The sequence below is a fragment of the Chanodichthys erythropterus genome, chromosome 11 (assembly GCF_024489055.1).
Source record: "Chanodichthys erythropterus isolate Z2021 chromosome 11, ASM2448905v1, whole genome shotgun sequence".
Taxonomy (NCBI): Eukaryota; Metazoa; Chordata; class Actinopteri; order Cypriniformes; family Xenocyprididae; genus Chanodichthys; species Chanodichthys erythropterus.
The window spans coordinates 50,645,296-50,663,839 of record NC_090231.1 but is presented as its reverse complement, the minus strand read 5'-3'; the positions used below and the strand labels follow the sequence as shown (position 1 = coordinate 50,663,839).

At 36.8% G+C, this 18,544-nt stretch overlaps 1 protein-coding gene across 7 annotated transcripts in view; it reads right to left on the bottom strand.

Annotated features, from left to right (window-relative positions):
• Nucleotides 1-343: 343 nt before the first annotated feature.
• myom1b (myomesin 1b) overlaps nt 344-18,544 on the bottom strand; it is a 65,503-nt gene continuing 47,302 nt past the window's right edge. For 5 of the 7 annotated variants that reach the window (XM_067399979.1, XM_067399981.1, XM_067399982.1 and 2 more), the window contains 17 exons: nt 18,260-18,366; nt 18,116-18,160; nt 15,648-15,784; nt 15,414-15,558; nt 15,268-15,327; nt 13,012-13,079; nt 12,811-12,924; nt 12,226-12,313; nt 11,672-11,710; nt 11,454-11,559; nt 9,464-9,627; nt 7,778-7,814; nt 7,653-7,675; nt 7,488-7,543; nt 7,126-7,341; nt 4,180-4,633; nt 344-4,075 (listed from right to left, as the gene is read on the bottom strand). In XM_067399979.1, the coding sequence (XP_067256080.1) occupies nt 3,900-4,075; nt 4,180-4,633; nt 7,126-7,341; nt 7,488-7,543; nt 7,653-7,675; nt 7,778-7,814; nt 9,464-9,627; nt 11,454-11,559; nt 11,672-11,710; nt 12,226-12,313; nt 12,811-12,924; nt 13,012-13,079; nt 15,268-15,327; nt 15,414-15,558; nt 15,648-15,784; nt 18,116-18,160; nt 18,260-18,366 (2,035 nt within the window). In that variant the 3' untranslated portion in view covers nt 344-3,899. Of the gene's footprint in view, nt 4,076-4,179; nt 4,634-4,696; nt 7,342-7,487; nt 7,544-7,652; nt 7,676-7,777; nt 7,815-9,463; nt 9,628-11,453; nt 11,560-11,671; nt 11,711-12,225; nt 12,314-12,810; nt 12,925-13,011; nt 13,080-15,267; nt 15,328-15,413; nt 15,559-15,647; nt 15,785-18,115; nt 18,161-18,259; nt 18,367-18,544 lie in introns of those variants that run through there. The other 2 variants (XM_067399983.1, XM_067399985.1) reach the window with 2 other exon arrangements.

The window sequence follows — 18,544 nt, the reverse complement described above, 5'->3', positions numbered from 1 at the left end:
GATTTGACTTTTCAAAACTGTCCATATATCCATCTACCAGAGTTGTTTGTACATGTGCATATTTTAATGTTCAGTTAATGTTTTGAAAAAGGCGTTTACGTGACCAAAAATTCTGATTAAAATAAATGTGAGCAGCAGGTGGAGAATATGTTTATATTTTTTGGTTCTACTAAGAACTCTAGCTGCTGCATTTTAAAGCAGTCAAAGCTTATTTAATAACCCAGGACCCAAGAGATAGAAAGTATGTGCTTAATGCTGTGCTACAAATGCTGTTCTTTGCAGATAATGAAAATCTGGAGCAGTATTATTAAGTGGTGTTACAGTATTGCTGATTGTCAGAAATATACTCATCACTCAAGTGTTTGGATGTACATTTTATTTAATCATAAATATAAACATGCATATTACATATTAAAAACATTTTCCTGTGAAATTAAATTCAGTGATATTTGATAAATCTTGTGCTGTATTCTAGTACTTTGTTAAATGTTAAGGTAGCGCTACTTGCATAATTATGACCAGGAATATGTACTTTTTTTTCCTTTCATGTTGACATCAAAGCATTACGATGCCACTTAGGGGACAATGCAAAAAAATGATTTTGCATTCTCCCACAAAAGTGAGAAACTGCATTCTCTTGTGAAACTATTCTTGGGTAAACATAAACTTATGTTTACCCAAGAAACATTTAATTCTGTCTCAAAATTATTGCATTCCCCAAAAAAACGTTGCATTCTCTTGCAAAATTATTTCTTTTCTTGCAAAAGTATTGCTTTCACCCTATAAACTGTGCATTCTTTTGTAATATACTGAGTTCACCAGAGAAACATCTTGGTTATCCAGCATGATTTAGTGGGTATTGATTTCCCAATAGCATCTTTAGCACAACCCTGGTTCCCTGAGAAGGGGAGCAAGACACTAAATCTGCTATAAATGCTTTGCAGAACATCATTAGCGTGACCGGTGTCTAAAGCATGTGTGCCAAAAATGTAAATTTATTGGCTGTCCACAACATCACAAGCGAAGCGCCTGTAAGTATAAAAGGGTGCCTTTAATACATGTCATCAACTCTTTTGTCTGAAGGAGATGTGCAGGCAAGCCCTAGGCAATGCAAAGAGACTCAGTGTCTCGTTCCCCTTTTCAGGCAACCAGGGTCACATATACATAACCTAGACATTCCCTTTTGAAGTGGAACTTCAACGAAGTGTCTGCTAAAGACGCTATGGGGAAATCAACACTAGGCCTTGCTAGGTGAATGTTTGCCTCACTAAGCTGTGAATATACACAAACATAGTGTGTATAGCATGATTGTCTCTAGAGATACTTAATCGGAGTCAGAGCGTGTCAAACATGAGGTGACACAGATGACTTACATATACTGTACAATGGCATTACTCCCTAGGCCAATATCTTTAGAAGGACAAGAGACCTGTGCTTCTATGCTCTATAGCAAGGGAAGTCCCAGCCTTTACAACTTTCCTCCCTCCCACGCAGAACAGGGATAGCCTTATAAGCCCCCCTAGAGCAGGGCTCTAGGAATAATGGCTAAGCTTGTCAGCTGCTTTTATATAGATAAAGCTCTTAGGGAGAAATGAACAGAGGGTTATCAACTTGACCTTTGCAACCCTTATTTTAATCCATAAGGAGGGGTGTAAATACCAGAACGGACAAAAAAATTCTCATCATCTTAACCCACTAGGGAAACCTCAGGGGAGCTTCAGCTCTACTTAAATACCCACCTAGAACAATAAGGCTCATGCCTTGCTCGCAAACATCTCCAGGATCGATTGAAGACTCCATTCACTAAAATATAGAATTTATACATTTATAATTTATAGCCAACAAAGGGGAGACATATCTCAAACCATCAGAATTGCCACTGTTGTAAATAGGGGGAAGCTAATACTATTTCACTTCCATTTGAAAAAAGGAAGCAATGAGAGCAGGATGAATTCTATCATGGTCCAAACTTCTTGTCTCCCAGGCTCCATCATCTTATAGTGTTTCCCTACTTAAATACCCAATAACATTTGGGGAGGGATAATGAAAAAGTTGGCTTAATCATCAAGCATTATACTGGACCTTTCTCCATTTTTCAACTTTCGAAAGACCAGGAGCCTCAGGGGTTTTAGGAAAAAAAATGGACCGGTGCAGGATTTATTTTCTGAACGCAGCTGATTGCACCTTCACCTCTCTAAACCTCCCAACCATTGTCTCAACGGACGTGCCAAAGAATTCAGAGAGCGAGACCAGGGCATTGAGAAGAAAATAATCTGTAAATACCGTTGCCAACAACGAACTGCCAATAGTGGCAGCTGTTTGTTTGGTAGCTCGGGGGGGCCAAGTTTGTGGTGTGGTGCAATTCAGCGACTGCTTCAGAAGATAATCCCTGCTCCTGATCCAAATCTCATAGCAGATCAGCCTGGTAGGCTTGCAACACAGCCATTGTGTGAAAAGCAACACCAGCCTGACCAGCTGCCGCATACGCCTTGCCAGTCAAGTGCAAGGTGGTCTGTAGTGACTTGGATTGCAGGACCGGAGCCTTCAGAGAAGAGGACTCGCCCTGTGAGAGATAGCTACTTAGCTTCTCTTCAACAGGGGTCATCTTTACTTATCCACGCTCGGGTAAACCTTCCACATTTGCACCATTGGAATGTTGGAATGGAAAAACACAAGCTGAATACGATTTCTTCCAGGATTTATTTACTTCCACATGGAGCTCTGGAAGAAATGGAAGGCTAATGGGGGAGGGACAATTATGACCTGACAGAAACAGTCTGTTGAGTCTCCCCTTAAGTGACTTCCTCTTTCTCATGCCTCTGGGCCATAACATCCAAAAGCTCCCCGTATGCGGAGCTGGCAGAAGGAGAAGGCTCAGTACAAACACTATCTTCGTGTTCATCCACCTCAGCATGGCTGGATGGTGCCAGCAGCATGCTCTCCACTGGATCAGAGGACACCAAAGACAGTGCATCCCGATCGAACAGATCACTCAAGCCTGTGAAAGAGGAATGAGAAAGATCAATCCCTCTCTCAAATTCCTCTGCCAGCTCAACCTGCGAACCCCATGACTTTAACTGTTTACTGTGCCAGCAACACGTGGACTAGAGCCACGTGGTGCAGATGCTTTTTTCTGATTTCTCAAGGGACGAGCATGAGTGGAGCTCTTGAGTGCTGAAGGTGCATGTTCCTCTCCCTCAGGTGTCAGAAATCTAGCACACAGAGGCACACACTTCCTGAAGCAATGCTTGGTTCCATTGTTTCACTCACCTTCACCATGTGCTACACAAACAAATGGCTCAAGAAGACAAAACTGATGATGTGTATTAAAGGCACCCTTTTATACCTGTGGGCACTCCGCTTGTGACGTAATGGATTGTCGTCAGCCAATAAATTGGTGAGTTTGTAACACATGCTTCAGACACCGGTCACGCTGATGCTGTTCCCCATAACTTCTTAAACAGACACAGCGTCCAAGTTCCACTTCGAAAGGAAACTTTGCATTCTGTTATAAAATTGTTTCCCGAGAAACTTTACATTCTTTCGTAAAACTATTGCATTCCGACAAGAAACTTTTTATTCACTCAGAAAAGCACTGACATATAGTTTTTTCTCTAATCTCTTATTATTTCCATCACAAATTTTTTAGAGTGAATGCAAAGTTTGTCAGGGAACACAAAAGTTTTGTGAGAGAACGTAAAAGCATTGAAATATGTATTTTTTTTCACTGATGAACTGATAGTTAAAATGCTAAAGCAGGTATTTGAAAAGAAACACTCTTAAAATAAACCTCTAAAACAACTAACATGGATCCAATCCCTATACCTAGTACTCAAACATAAATATAGTTAAACTATGTCATAAAGGACTTTTAAACACTTTTCATTTCACACACATTTTCAGTCCTCATTTGCAGTTTCAAGAGCTGGTGGTGTTTCCTCTCGTTTGGGCTCTGGTTCTGATGAAGATGTGGTTTCCGGTGCAGGTGTAGAAACGGGTACATCACCATGGTCTGTGTGATTAATGGGTTCAACCGCCTCTGCCTCTAAAGCAGATAATCCCACATTTACAGTGTCTGTATGAAACAAAACCTGTAAATTACAGCTGCCCCAACAAACACTCACTTGTTTAACAGAATGTATGTGGTTTATGTCTGTGTATTTCTGCAACTTGTCTCACCTTCCAGCATTGCTGTTATCTTCTTATCATCCATTGAGTTATTTTCAGATTTCTCACCTGGTGTGGGAGTGAAGGGTTGAGGAGTGGATGTATTTGAGATTGAGGAAGTCGGATTAGCTGGGTGTTGAAGAATAGGGGTATCTGAGGTTTGATTTTGAGGAGTCAGGGAACCTGGAGATTGATTATCTGGGATTTTAGTTGGTGGGGTTGGTGTACTTGGGGTTTGATTTTCAGGAGTCGGGGTAACTGTAGTTTTATTTTGGGGGGTTGGATTAGCTGGGGTTGGTGTTTGAGTTGGAGTGACTGTGGTGGGTGTTGTAGGAGTTGATTTGGTTGAAGGCTTTGTGGAACGACAAGTGGGTACAGGAGTCGCAGGTCCAATGTTCACGTTTCCATCTGCATCAGCCAGATATGACACCACACCAAAATCACCCATGTTTTCGATCGTTTTCAACTGGCAAGAGCAAGAGGCACAAATTACATGGATGTACATATGCAATCAATCTTGATTAAATACTATAAATAAATGATCAATCCAAGTTACCATAAAAAAGTGTCAATTATAGTGAAGACCCAGTATATATGTATGTGTGTGTGTGTGTGTGATCTAACTAATATCACTGATAAATATAAAAAGTTGAGAAAATTAGTTAAATTACATGCACACTTGTCCCTACTTCTGTGTTATGTAGTGTCAATCCCTTATTGGCAGTTGTGTGAATATGTACCGAATCGAACCAAAAACTATACTGTTAGGTGCAAATAATTTACAAAAAAAACTGCATGACTTCAGCCAAGATTTTTGCCTTGAACTAGTTTAGAGTCAATGCCATTTGCCACAAGACAGAGCCAGTCTTTATTGCATGATTTCACTAAAAATTGTGTAGTGTATGATGGGCACAGATTTTTTTTTTTTTTTTTAGTTTAAGATTATAATTCCATCCAGTAAGAGGAAATCAAACGTGTTTAATTGTTACTTTAAGCCGATTTTATCACACATTTTCATTTGTCACTGCTTCAGGAAGCATCAGAGCACAAATCAATCAGGGAATCGAATCTGCTGAATGGAGCGCCAAAGTCACGTGATTTCAGCCGTTGGCAGTTTGACACGCGATCTGAATCATGATTCGACACACTGATTCATTTGTGCTCCGAAGCTTCATGAAGCAGTGTTTTGAAATCGGCCATCACTAAATAAGACGTTATTTTGTTTTGTTTTTTGCCACACCAGAAATATTCTTGTCACTTTATAATATTAATATTGAACCACTGTACTCACATGAACCGATTTAAATATGTTTTTAGTACCTTTATGGATCTTGAGAGAGGAAGTGTCATTGCTCCCTATGGCCTCACAGAGCCATCGGATTTCAACTAAAATATCTTAATTTGTGTTCCGAAGATTAACGAAGGTCTTACGGGTGTGGAACAACATGAGGGTGAGTAATAAATGACAGAATTTTCATTTTTGGGTGAACTAACCCTTTAAAACCATTTACAAAGTTGCCAAGTGTATGCCTAGTGTTACATTCAGTATTGTTCCTATGCTGTATTACAAGGTAGCAAGGTATTTACCCTCAACTTCATTCTGGACATTTTGATTAGACTATGAAAACAAAAACAGTATTTGTAAACCCTGTTTTTGTGAGAGTGTGCACTGTGCAGGTTAGGTCCGCACACTCCGCAGTTGAGGGTAAAGTTAGTGACGTTGTTCAGGTTGGACCAGGTGTTCAGACGAAGAGACAACATCGGCATCTCAGATGCAGGATTCAGGAAGGAGGGATGTGAATGATAAGGACAGTGTGGAGAAGAAAACAAGGGACACACTGAAATCACACAGAGAGGGAGTTGAGAGAACATGTGCTCCGTTTATTGGAAATAACACAGAGGAAGTCATATCATTATCTGTGAGGTAAAACAGGAGGTGAAGTCATAACTGCTATGCACAATGGGATCATACATGCAGTGATTTATTAGGAGTGTGAAGCATTATAGAGAATCCATAGAAACCTTGCAGCAGAGTCATTTAAACAATGTTAAAGTTGTCTTTTTTGTTAAAGCCCCTGCTTTTCAGGACAGAATAATGATAAACTATACAGAAATGGAGCGTCCATTTGTCCCTCAATTCAAAACTGTTCATTCTTAATGCACATCAGTGCATCTGTTTCTTCTTACAGTAAAACTACATAAGGAAAGCCACTCACAATACAACCTGCAGTCAAAACTGTATTTGTTATCTAATCTGGGCTTAAAACTATTTTACTAATACCACAATGGAGAAAATGGTCAAGTAAATTATGCGAGTACTATTTTATAGCTAGATCTATACAGACAAAGATTTGATAAAATAACAGTTTGTTTCCGATTAAAGCATTATTTTGAAAATGTGAGTACTGGTGGATTAAAACTTGGACCAACACTTTTCAATCTGCAACCAAGATATTAGCACCATTTTGTTACTCTCCACTAAGGATATGGAACATGCTCAAAAGTTTGGAATAATACAGATTTTTTTGAATGTCTCTAATGCTCACCATATTGTGTGATACTGTAAAAATTATTTTAAATATTAGAATGATTTTTGAGGGATCATGTGACACTGAAGACTGAGTGATGATGCTGAAAATTAAGCTTTACCATCACAGGAATAAATTACTTTTTATAATAATGTATATTCAAATAGAAAACTGCTCTTTTAAATTGTAATGCTATTTAACAGTTTCACTGTTTTTACTGTATCTTTATTCAAATAAATGCAGGTAAACAGAAGAGACTTCTATCAAAAACATCTTCATTATTCCAAACATTTGGCTGATAGTGTACATTCAGATATTCAATATAATAGGGCATTATTGTCAAAACTAATCTTTTCAAATCTTTAATTGATCTTATTGGTTTTCTTTATTTTTTCTTGCCAGGTTCCTCGTCTGGCATGAAGACACTTACGGTGAAATCGCCGCTCTCCGTACCGTACTTGTTCTTTACCAGGATGCTGTACTTGCCAGAGTCGGACGTATTGACGCTGGTGATGGTGAAACTGGCAAACTTGCCTGACTCAAACTTCAGAATATAGTGATCGTCCGAAACCATCTCACGTTCATTCTTTAGCCAAGTGACCTCTGGTACAGGGTCACCCGAGATATTGCAGGTCAGGTTCAAAGCCTATGAGAGAGAAGGGAAGAGACAGATGGAACGATACTGCAAACAATGTTTTTTTGTTTTTTGTTTTGTCATTTTTGTGGGAAAATTATCTGTGGAACAGTGCAAAAATGTTCTTTTCAAACCATACGGAGAACCATGTACACTACCTTGCCCTCTTGGATGGTCACAACATCAGGCAGACCACCTGCCACACGAGCACGATCTGAGGAAAACACAAAGATTACGAACTTCCAGTACACTCATACCACCTTTCAAACGACACAGTTAAAGTGATGCGTTAAATGCATGTATTTCTGCCTTCATCTACTCACTTCTTTCTGCAATAGCAGCAGCCCTAAGAAAAAAATTGAAGATGGGAAAAGAAAATATTTTTATTAGTTATTCAATCAGCTGAATAGTATCTATCGCAAAGCATTTTCATCTTAAAGGTACTTACTTGAGTCTTTGAAATTCAGCATATGCATCATCAAATGCTGAAAATATAAAAATTCAATGTAAATGCATCATTTATTATGAACATTTTCTCAAAACACCTACAGAAATGAGAAATTTTATAGTACTTATAAAAATCATGTACTCTCATAGCCTTAAATAAGTTTTTATTTACATTGAGCTGGGCGGCCTCATTGGAGCCACAACTTTGAGGTCAAATATACTGATCTCAGTAATACCCATATTATCAGACACTTTTGCAACATCTTGAGAGTACAGTTTGCTTTAAATCTGCTGTTTTCTACATTTATCGTGAACAGTGTTACAGAAAAATAGACTGACTCTGGTGAAAAAGAACACTTTAGCCAACTTTTAAAAAGAGTAATTACGGAAATAATATACTGAATGTAGTTTTCGCACACATTTATTGCATGTTAATTGATGAAAATGTATTCGTCTAAATTTATAAAATGTTTGTTTATGATTTAATGCCATGCGAGCTACCTCGGCTATATTAATGGTGAGAACAAGATATTTAGGTTTTTAAATTTGATTTTAGATAAAAATTCTAAAAGTAAATCAGGCCTTACTTCATTAAAAATCTTTTCATAAAAGTCAACAGAAAAATAAAGAGTTCTAACAGATTTCAAATCCACAATCCATCAAAATATGCTTCAATGATAATGGATTCTGGCTCAAGGTGCATAAAGGAGGATCTTCACCCATTAACAGAAACATACGGGTTAGTCTGGAGTGCCCTATTCAACAGCGTGTGTAAACATGATCCCAACGATTTTCAAACTGGACACAAAGTTTTGCACCAACAACAGGATTGATTTTAAATTTCTAAAATGAAGCAACACAAAAGATTATTAATACACAGTGCTGGGTAGTGATTGATTAGTGATTGGGTAGTGATTGGATTACGTAATCAGATTCCAAAAATGAAGTACTTGTTATTAGATTATATTACGTAATACATGTGAGAATTGTTATTCTCACATTGCCATTAAATTATTTATAATTCATTGTTTCTCCATACTACTTATATATTTTAAATTTTCCTTTCTTAAAAGCCTACTGCTTACACTTTAAAAAATGCTGGGTTAAATATGGACAAACCCAGGGATTGGGTTGTTTTCACCCAGACATTTTTTTCAACCAATTTTTTATTTATTTTTTATTTTTAGCCAGCAATATAGTAATATAGTAAAAGGCATGTTTTTGCTCACCCCCAAATAGGAGCAAATTTTTTGCTGTATTTTAAGCTGAAACTTGACCAGACCAGAGACTTATATTACATCTTCTGAAAGAGGGCATAATAGGTGCCCTTTACCCTGCTGGGTTTGTCCATACTTAACCCAACTTGGGTTGTTTTTAACCCAGAGTGTATATACATTCAGAAGGTCTTCCAGGTTTGTGGAATTGCACAAAAATTCTTAATATTTTTGCCATAACCCATTTTATAAGAGTGTAGGGGTGGGTGATGTTTCAACCCAAATTTGAGTCAAATATGAACAAACCCAAAAATTTTATTTAAAAAATTAACCCAATGGCTGGGTTTGTCCATATTTAACCAAAATTAGGGTTGAAACAACCAATTTTTTAAGAGTGTAGTAGACCGCAAAGCAGGCAACTAGTTTTTGGCACAGAGCTATTATGTGGTGTGTGTGAGCATATGTTTCCTCACCTTGTCCAGCCAGTTCCACAGTTCTGCGCAAACCTCCTTTCCCATCGAAGAACTCAATGGCGTATTTGCCTTTATCTTTCTCGGTGGGCTCAGAGATCTGCAGCCACAGCTGCTCACCCACCACACCACTCTTAATGCGCTCGGTGAAAGCGATTGCAGCATCCCTTTAATAAAGCACACACACACAATTATACTCTGCTGTCCAACTACAATGAACACAAGCTTAACATTTCATGTCTTGGTTCTGAGAAAGTAATATTGATGTTGGCTTTAGAAAGCTAACATCCTAATGTTGAATTGAAACGAAAAAACGAAAATAGATAAAAGCCTCCACAAAAATTCAGTCATTGCTAAGGCAATACAATGTAATGTAATATAATATAATAGTATAATTTGCTCTCAGTGTGGACAGACATACAGGTGCTGGTCATATAATTAGAATATCGTGAAAAAGTTCATTTTTTATTGTAAATTATTTAAAAAAAAGAAACTTTCATTTATACTAGATTCCCTACATGTAAAGTAAATCATTTCAAAAGTTTTTTTTTTTTTTTTTTTTTTTAATTTGTTGATTAGAGCGTACAGCTAATGAAAGTCCAAAATCCAGTATCTCAAAATATTAGAATATTTACATTTGAGTTTCATTAAATGACCATCCCTACAGTATAAATTCCGGGTATCTCTTGTTCTCTGAAACCACACTAATGGGGAAGACTGCTGACATGGCAATGGTCCAGGAGACGATCATTAACACCCTCCACAAAGAGAGTAAGTCACAGATGGTCATTACTGAATGTGGTGGCTGTTTACAGAGTGAAATATCAAAGCATATTAAATGCAAAGTTGACTAGAAGGAAGAAATTGGGTAGGCAAAGGTGCACAAACAAAAGGGATGACCGCAAGCTTGAGAATACTGTCAAGTAAAGCCGATTCAGACACTTAGGAGAGCTTCACAATGAGTCAAACGAAGCCGGAGTCAGCGCATGAAGAGTCACCACACTCAGACATCTTCAGGAAAAGGACTACCAAGCCATTTCTGAAACAGAAACAACATCAGAAGCATCTTACTTGGGCTAAGGAGAAAAAGAATTGGACAGTGAACAGTGGTCGAAAGTCCTCTTTTCAGATAAAAGTAAATTTTGCATTTCATGTTGAAATCATGGTCCCAGAGTCTGAAGGAAGACTGGAGAGGCACAGAATCCAAGCTGCTTAAAGTCTAGTGGGAAGTTTCTGAAGTTAGTAATGATTTGGGGGGCCGTGACATCTGCTGGTGTTGGTCCATTGTGTTTTATCAAGTGCAAAGTCAATGCAGCCATCTTCCAGGAGATTTTGGAGCACTTTATGCTTCCATCTGCTGACAAGCTTTATGGAGATGCTGATTTCCTTTTCCAGCAGGACTTTAGCATCTGCCCACAGTGCAAAAACTACTTCCAAGTGGTTTGCTGACCATGATATTACTGTGTTTTATTGGCCAGCAAACATGCCTGACCCCTGAATCTATGGGATATTTTCAAGAGAAGGATGAGAAACAGTCGATCCAACAATATACAGATGATCTGAAGGCTCAATAGTGCCTCAGCAGTGCCACAGGCTGATCACTTCCGTGCCACACTTCACTGATGCTGTAATTTGTGCTAGGAGCGAGTCATTTGCTGTAATATGTGCTGCCGACCAAGTATTGAGTGTACAAATGAACATACTTTAAAGAACTTTCTTAAGAAATATTCTAATATTTTGAGATACTGGATTTTGGACTTTCATGAGCTGTACGCTCTAATCATCAAAATTAAAAAAAAAAACTTTTGAAATGTTTTACTTTACATGTAGGGAATCTAGAATATATGAAAGTTTCATTTTTAAAAATAATTTACAATAAAAAAAAATACTTTTTCACGATATTCTAATTATATGACCAGCAGCTGTATTTGTTGATGCTAGAAACATGTGTCATGCATGAATGAGTTTAAGTGAAACACAGACACGTTCTTACTTGTGATGCCAGGTGACGTGCAGCTCGTCGTTGTAGTAGCTGACGAAGCTGTAGAGCCTGATTCCCTCCTCTGTGCTCTGGATCTTCAGCGGAGTGGACGAGTTCGCTGGACAAAACAAAAATCAACATTTGTCCTGCATTACTACAAGTTTAAATGTAAAGATTTAAAAGACATATTAAATTTTGTTTACGCTTGAAAATGACATTGTAAATCTTACCAATAACACTAAAAACTTGATTCATCAGTTCTTTGAATCCTGGAAAACAGAAGTTAGACATTTATTGGCAAAAGATCTTTAACAGACAATATAATATCAGGAAGAAATAAGACAAAAGGTAGGTCCAAATGTAACACTTCATTTTAAGGTGACTTATTACACTTTACTATATGTACTTACTATGTAATAACAGTAAATTATGCATAATTACAGGTAACTAACCCTAAACCAAACCCTAACTCTAACTGTAACTCTATAGTAAGTACATGTAGTTAATTAATATTTCTCAGTACTTATGAGGAAGTATAATGTAACTATGTCACCTTAAAATAAAGTAACCAAAAAAATCAATGTAATAATTTACTGATAATTACACAGTAACAATGGCACCCAAAATAAACTAAATGTTTAACCAGAGCTGAGAGTTGAGGGACAATTTGCATGTAAAATATATATGATGACATTAAAATCACAGCACAATTTACAGTAAGTAGAGAATACTGTAGAGTAGTGAGTTTTATAATAGCAGAAATATGCTTTAAAAGGACTGTTACCTTGGTCAGTAAGGTTGAGGGTGGAGGTGTCTTTGCCTCTGTCATCCTTCAGTACTACTTCATATATACCAGCATCCTTTTTCGAGATCTGTCATTGACACATAACAACACAAAATTCATCAAAACAATTACATGTCTTTGTCTTCTCGTACCGTATTGATAATCACCTCATTATACAGTATCTCAGTTTTGCTCATTGTCATTTCTGTTTGTGCTTTGCTAGTAATATGTTAAGTAATATGTGGCAACGAATTAACAATAAAGGAGTTAATTAATAAAACATGCTTGTAACTTATGGGAATAATACCATATATATAGTCAAATTTAAGTCAAACTAAATTTCTCATTGAATCATTAAATAAATACTTTAGATACATATGAACAGTAATATCTGGGTAACCCACTGTAAAAATATTTTTTTCGAAGTTGTAAGTAAAACTATGATTACTGGAGTATTCTTTACAAGAAAATACTATGACAAAATTTTGTTATTTGCCGTTTCTCTTGGAATTTACAAACAATTTCTGAGTAAAAATCATTTCTATACCAATTTTATTTTCTCTGCATGAGTGAAATGCTGCTCACCTGGGTGATCTCCAAAGTTAATACTCCTTCAGAGAAATCCAGTTTCTCATTGACCTTAACCTCTCGTCCATCCTTATACCACAGGGCCACGGAGTCTTTCTTCATATTACCAACCTAGAACAAAGGTTAATATGTCAGTAATAAAGAAACAGGCAGCACCCTACAGTTGAGTAGATGTGGTTCATATGAGAGAAGGCTCACCTTGCACTTCAGTCTTACACAGCACTCAGGTGTGACTTCATAACCAAGATACTCCACAAAGTGTGGACCTTTGAGTGCATAAATAGCAGTGAACAATGTACAAATATTCAGTTGTTTAGTTAACGACAATTACTAGGGCATAGGGGTGTGATGAGACAGCTCAGATGACGAGATGAAACACGAGAACGAGACTTTTTACACAGTATTTTTAAGAAATCCTCAATGACGAAATACATGACTAGAAAAACAGTATGCAGGTGCATTTGAAATGTTTTAACTGGCTAAATAAAAATACCAAGTAACAGTTTTTTTATTAGTCTTATTAATTGCAAACAATAAGTGCAACCATAATCAAAGTCATCAAAAAGAGACCAAATTTTTCTTAAAGCATGATACAGAGCTAAGACTAAGATAGCTTTCATATTGGGAGATATTTGCATGCATCAGGGAACCACTTTCATAATGCAGGGTATTGAAATCACATTTGAACGTGTGCTCGCATTTTACTTTCGATTTACAGATCGCGCATACTCTGGGGATTTTGCTGTGCACTCAGCACTGCCGCGCTCTATTCACAGAGTTAAATCAACTCTGCTTAGAGAACATATGGTCCCTCTATACATAGAGTTAAAATAACACTCAAGCAGAGTTGCTGTTTGTAGAGCTGTTTATTCAGATCTTGAGAGATTTAATGTCTTTTCTCTTCAGTTGATTTCATCTAAGGCTGTGGCTGGAAGTCATTTGTAGTTATTGTGTTTCTCTTCAGTGATTCTGCTTGTTAACAGCAGGCGTTAATCACTAATGCTAAATCATAACTTAATCACTTAATTATCTACTTAACTTTAAAGGGATAGTTCACCCAAAAATGAAAATTTGATGTTTATCTGCCTACCCCCAGTGCATCCAAGATGTAGGTGACTTTGTTTCTTCAGTAGAACACAAATGATGATTTTTAACTGCAACCGCTGCCGTCTGTCAGTCAAATAATAGCAGTGATTGGGAACTTGAACAATAAGAGTCGAAAAAACTTCCATAAACAAATCCAAATTAAACCCTGCGGCTCGTGACGGCACACTGATGTCCTAAGACACGAAACGATCGGTTTGTGTGAGAAACCGAACAGTATTTATATAATTTTTTACCTCTAATACACCACTATGTCCAACTCCGTTCAGCTTCCGGCTAGTGAGGTCTGATCGCGCTCTGACAACGGAAGTGATGTCTCGCGCTCATTGAAGTATATGGGCGAGACATCACTTCCGTCATCACAACGCGTTTTTTGACCTCACTAACAGGAAGCTGAACGAAGTTGGACATAGTGGTGTATTAGAGGTAAAAATTATATAAATAATGTTCGGTTTCTCGCACAAACCGATCGTTTCGTGTCTTAGGACATTAATGTGTCGTCACGAGCCGCAGGTTTTAATTTTGATTTGTCTAAGCAAGTTTTATTTACTGTTATATTTGAAGTTCCCATCTACTGCTATTATTTGACTGACAGACGGCAGCGGTTGCAGTTAAAAATCATAATTTGCGTTCGACTGAAGAAAAAAAGTCACCTACATCTTGGATGCACTGGGGGTAAGCAGATAAACATCAAATATTCATTTTTGGGTGAACTATCCCTTTAACTCTGCTTAAGTTTTACTTTAACACTATATAGAGAGGCACCATATGTAATCTGAGCAGAGTTGATTTAACACAAGATAAGATTCTACAAGATAAGACATTTGTCAAACTCTGTTATGCATTGAATCCTCTGCCATGGTCACCCTGACAGCAACATAATGTCGGCCCAGATCCGGCCCACATCTGATCCGTGTGTAATCAACATGTATCAGATGTGGGCTGGATCTGGGCCACATTATGTTGCTGTCTGGGCAGTCATCTTGTCATGTGATCAGTGAACTGTAATTCCTGCTGCACTACGTACGACTCTGCAGCTCGTGTTGGAAGGAATTGAAGCGACCGTTATCCAACAGAATTATATAAAAAGCTAAACGAGTGGAGGTGGCATATTCTATCCTAATTTCCTCCTCACACTCCATTATGGAAATATCGCTCAAGACAGTTTTTCACCTCGATTTTTAATCACATTTTGTCACATTTTAATCTCGCGGCATGAGATCTCATCACACCCCTACTAGGGCATTGGTAACTTTCTCAAGCAAACAAAGTTTGACATTTCATACTATATACTTGTTCACATGAATTTTAAAAAATAATATTCCAGTGGATATACAGTACTGCACATACCTTGCTTTCTATGCCATTCTTTTCTCTGGAACTCTGATTCCTTCTGTAACTGCTTGAACACTGAAGGAAATGAGATGCTGTCATTAGTACACACTCTATAAATGAGATGCATATATATATATGTGCATATGGACTTTTAGATGTACCATCTCCAATTAGCACTAGACTGGACTGGTTAGTGGCTTTGCCATCTTGAAGCTGGAAAGTGAATGTTCCCTCGTCCTCTTTGCCCAGAGACTCCATGAACATCTCAATAATGCCAGTATTTTTATCAAAGTTCATCTTGTATTTCTACAAGACACAAAAAGCATACCAAATGATTATTTACAATCAATTTCATGTGTAATATTTCATGTACTGTGTCTGTTTCTTCGTCTCACCTCTCCCTGGGAGATCATGTTGTCATTGAAAACGTATTCAACTTTTCCATTGGCAGAGATTTTTTCAGCCTGCAACCAGAAGCGAACTCTACCCTTCTCCAGCAGCTCTACGGCCAGCTCTGTTTTCAGAGGGATGACTGGAGAAGAGGGAGGAAAGTGTATAATAGAAGCAGATGATTGAGAACAATAGAACAAAACATGAAATCAGTCCTGAATAATGTTCATTATATTGGAGGCCTATGGTGGAATGGAAACCTTGATCCTTGTGCTCTGTTTTGTGCAATAAAGTGACAAGTGATGCATCTTTCATATTAAACCTAACCAGGTGTGCTAACCAAAGAATAAATGTCACATGACGGGGAATTTTGCCACTCATAAGGCTTTCTCTGTCTATCTCATTTGAGAAATCCTACATCACATAGCTGTATTTAAAAATGAGCACTTCATGCAGTAATTTGCTTTTGTTTATAGGTCAGAACAAAAACTGTTTAGGACACTGATATTATGGAAGCTTGTTTCCGCCACTAAATAATAAAAAAAAATAAATTAAAAAGGTAATAGCGACTTTTTAACTCGCAATTCTCACTTTTCTCAGAATTGTGAGATATACAGTTGTGGTCAGAATTATTAGCCCCCTTCATAAATATGATCAAAGATGACTGTAAAAATAAATCTGCATTGTTTATCATTTTGATCTTTAATTCATAAAATTAGCAACTTGTTCAGATATATGGTGTCATGGATTTCTTTCAAATACCAACAGATAAAAAATCAAAACCTGACCACTTCTGCTAGAAATCTTATAATGGGCTGTGGTTGGATCATCCGTCGGGACAATGATCCAAAACAAACATCAAAACCAGCACAAAAATGTGTCACTGAGCACAAAATGAAGCTTCTGCCATGGCCATCCCAGTTCCCTGACCTGAACCCTAAAGAAAATGAGTGGAGTGAACTGAAGAGAAGCAGGACCAACATGGAGCTGGGAATCTGAAGGATCTGGAGAGATTCTGTATGGAGGAATTGTCTCTGATCTCTTCTCGGGTGTTCTCCAAACTCATCAGGCATTATAGAAGAAGACTAAGAGCTGTTCTCTTGGCAAAAGGAGGTTGCAAAAAGTATTGAATAAAAGGGTGCTAATAATTGTGGGCAACGTGTTTTGGAGAAAAACATTTATTTCATTGTTATTTCCCCCCCACTTTCAATTCTTTTCCTTCAATGAAAGGTTAGATTTTTGCTAATTTTATAAATTTAAGATCAAAAGGATAAACAATGCAGATTTATTTTTAGAGTCATCTTTGATCATATTTATGAAGGGGGCTAATAATTCTGGCCACAACTGTAAACTCACAATTACAATATAAAGTTAGAATTGTGAGTTATAAACTTGCAATTCTGACTTTTTTCTCACAATTCTCACAATTGTTTATATCTTGCAATTCTGACTTCTTTTCTCAGAATTGTGACATATAAACTCTCAATTGCGAGTTAGCATATAAAGTCCAAATTCTCAGAATTGTGAGTTTTTATCTCACAATTCTGACTTTATAACTCACAATTGCGAGTTTACATCAAACAATTCTGGCTTTGTAAATTCTGAGATGTAAACTTGCAATTGCGAGAAAAAACTCAGAACTGTGAGATATAAAGTCACAATTACCTTTTTTATTTTTTATTCAGTGGCAGAAACAAGTTTCCATGGTGTTATAGAACTACCCTTATGAAAAAGAAGTGTGTTTGTGTAAATCTTAAAAGTATATATTTAAAAAAAGAGAGTGCTTGAAGACATTTACATGTTCATGATTGTTTCTTAACACACTTAAGTACACTTTTAATAATGTAAAATAATTTGATGTGTTAACATACTTTCATGAAAATGTTTCTTAACAATTTTATTGTCAAATTAAAAGTTTTGCTTATTTTAAATAATTGTTTTAATAATCTTTTGCTTTGAAGAAGTACACTTATTTTAATGTGTTGTCTAACATACTAAAGCACATGTAAAGTATTTGATTACAATTTTAACTGTACTGTTATTTGATATTACATTTAAATGAATATATTTTAAATGTAGGTCTACTAAATTGCAACTTTATTATTAGAAATATATCTGAGCTTACAAGTTGCAATAGAAATAGCATTAAAGTATATTTTAGATTACAGTAAATGCTTATCAGTACATTCTGAAGTATACTTTAACCATATTTCAAAGACAATAAAAGTAATTAAATTATATATACAATAAGATCTACTTAAGTAAAGTGGGTCAAAAAAGCACTATAATAAGTTCAGCTAATAACATCTAATATAATTTGCACACATAACTCTGTTCTTTTACAGTATATTATTTCCATAATAGTACTTTTAAAAGTATGCTAAATTGGACAGGATAGAGCAAGTGTACACACCTACAAAATAAAACATTGATAGTGTGAAACCTTACAACTGAGCATGTGATGTGTACTCACTGGGGAATTTGTGGTCATGGCTGACCTTCAGGAGTTCTTTTAGAGCTGTTAGGAACAGGACAGTGAAATCAAATGTCAGAATTAATAACAAGGTTTACTTGCTACATTTAAACATACACAAATGAAAAAAGAAGATAAACTCACCTTCTTCAGAGAGCGTGTAGCTGGCAGAAGCTCCATCAGTGTGTGTCACGAAGCAAGAGTAGATGCCCAGGTCATCTTCTGAAGGTGTATTAAATATGGCTTTGGACCTACAGACCAATATTGAAGAGTTACTACAAAATTATGCCATGCTAATCTACACCTAGAAAAGGTGATGGAATTGTTTCTGTAAACAGTCAAAGATTTATAAATATGATTGATCAGAAGGTACACAAGCTATAGTTTGAAGGGATATCATTCACTAAAAAAATTATGTCATCATTTACT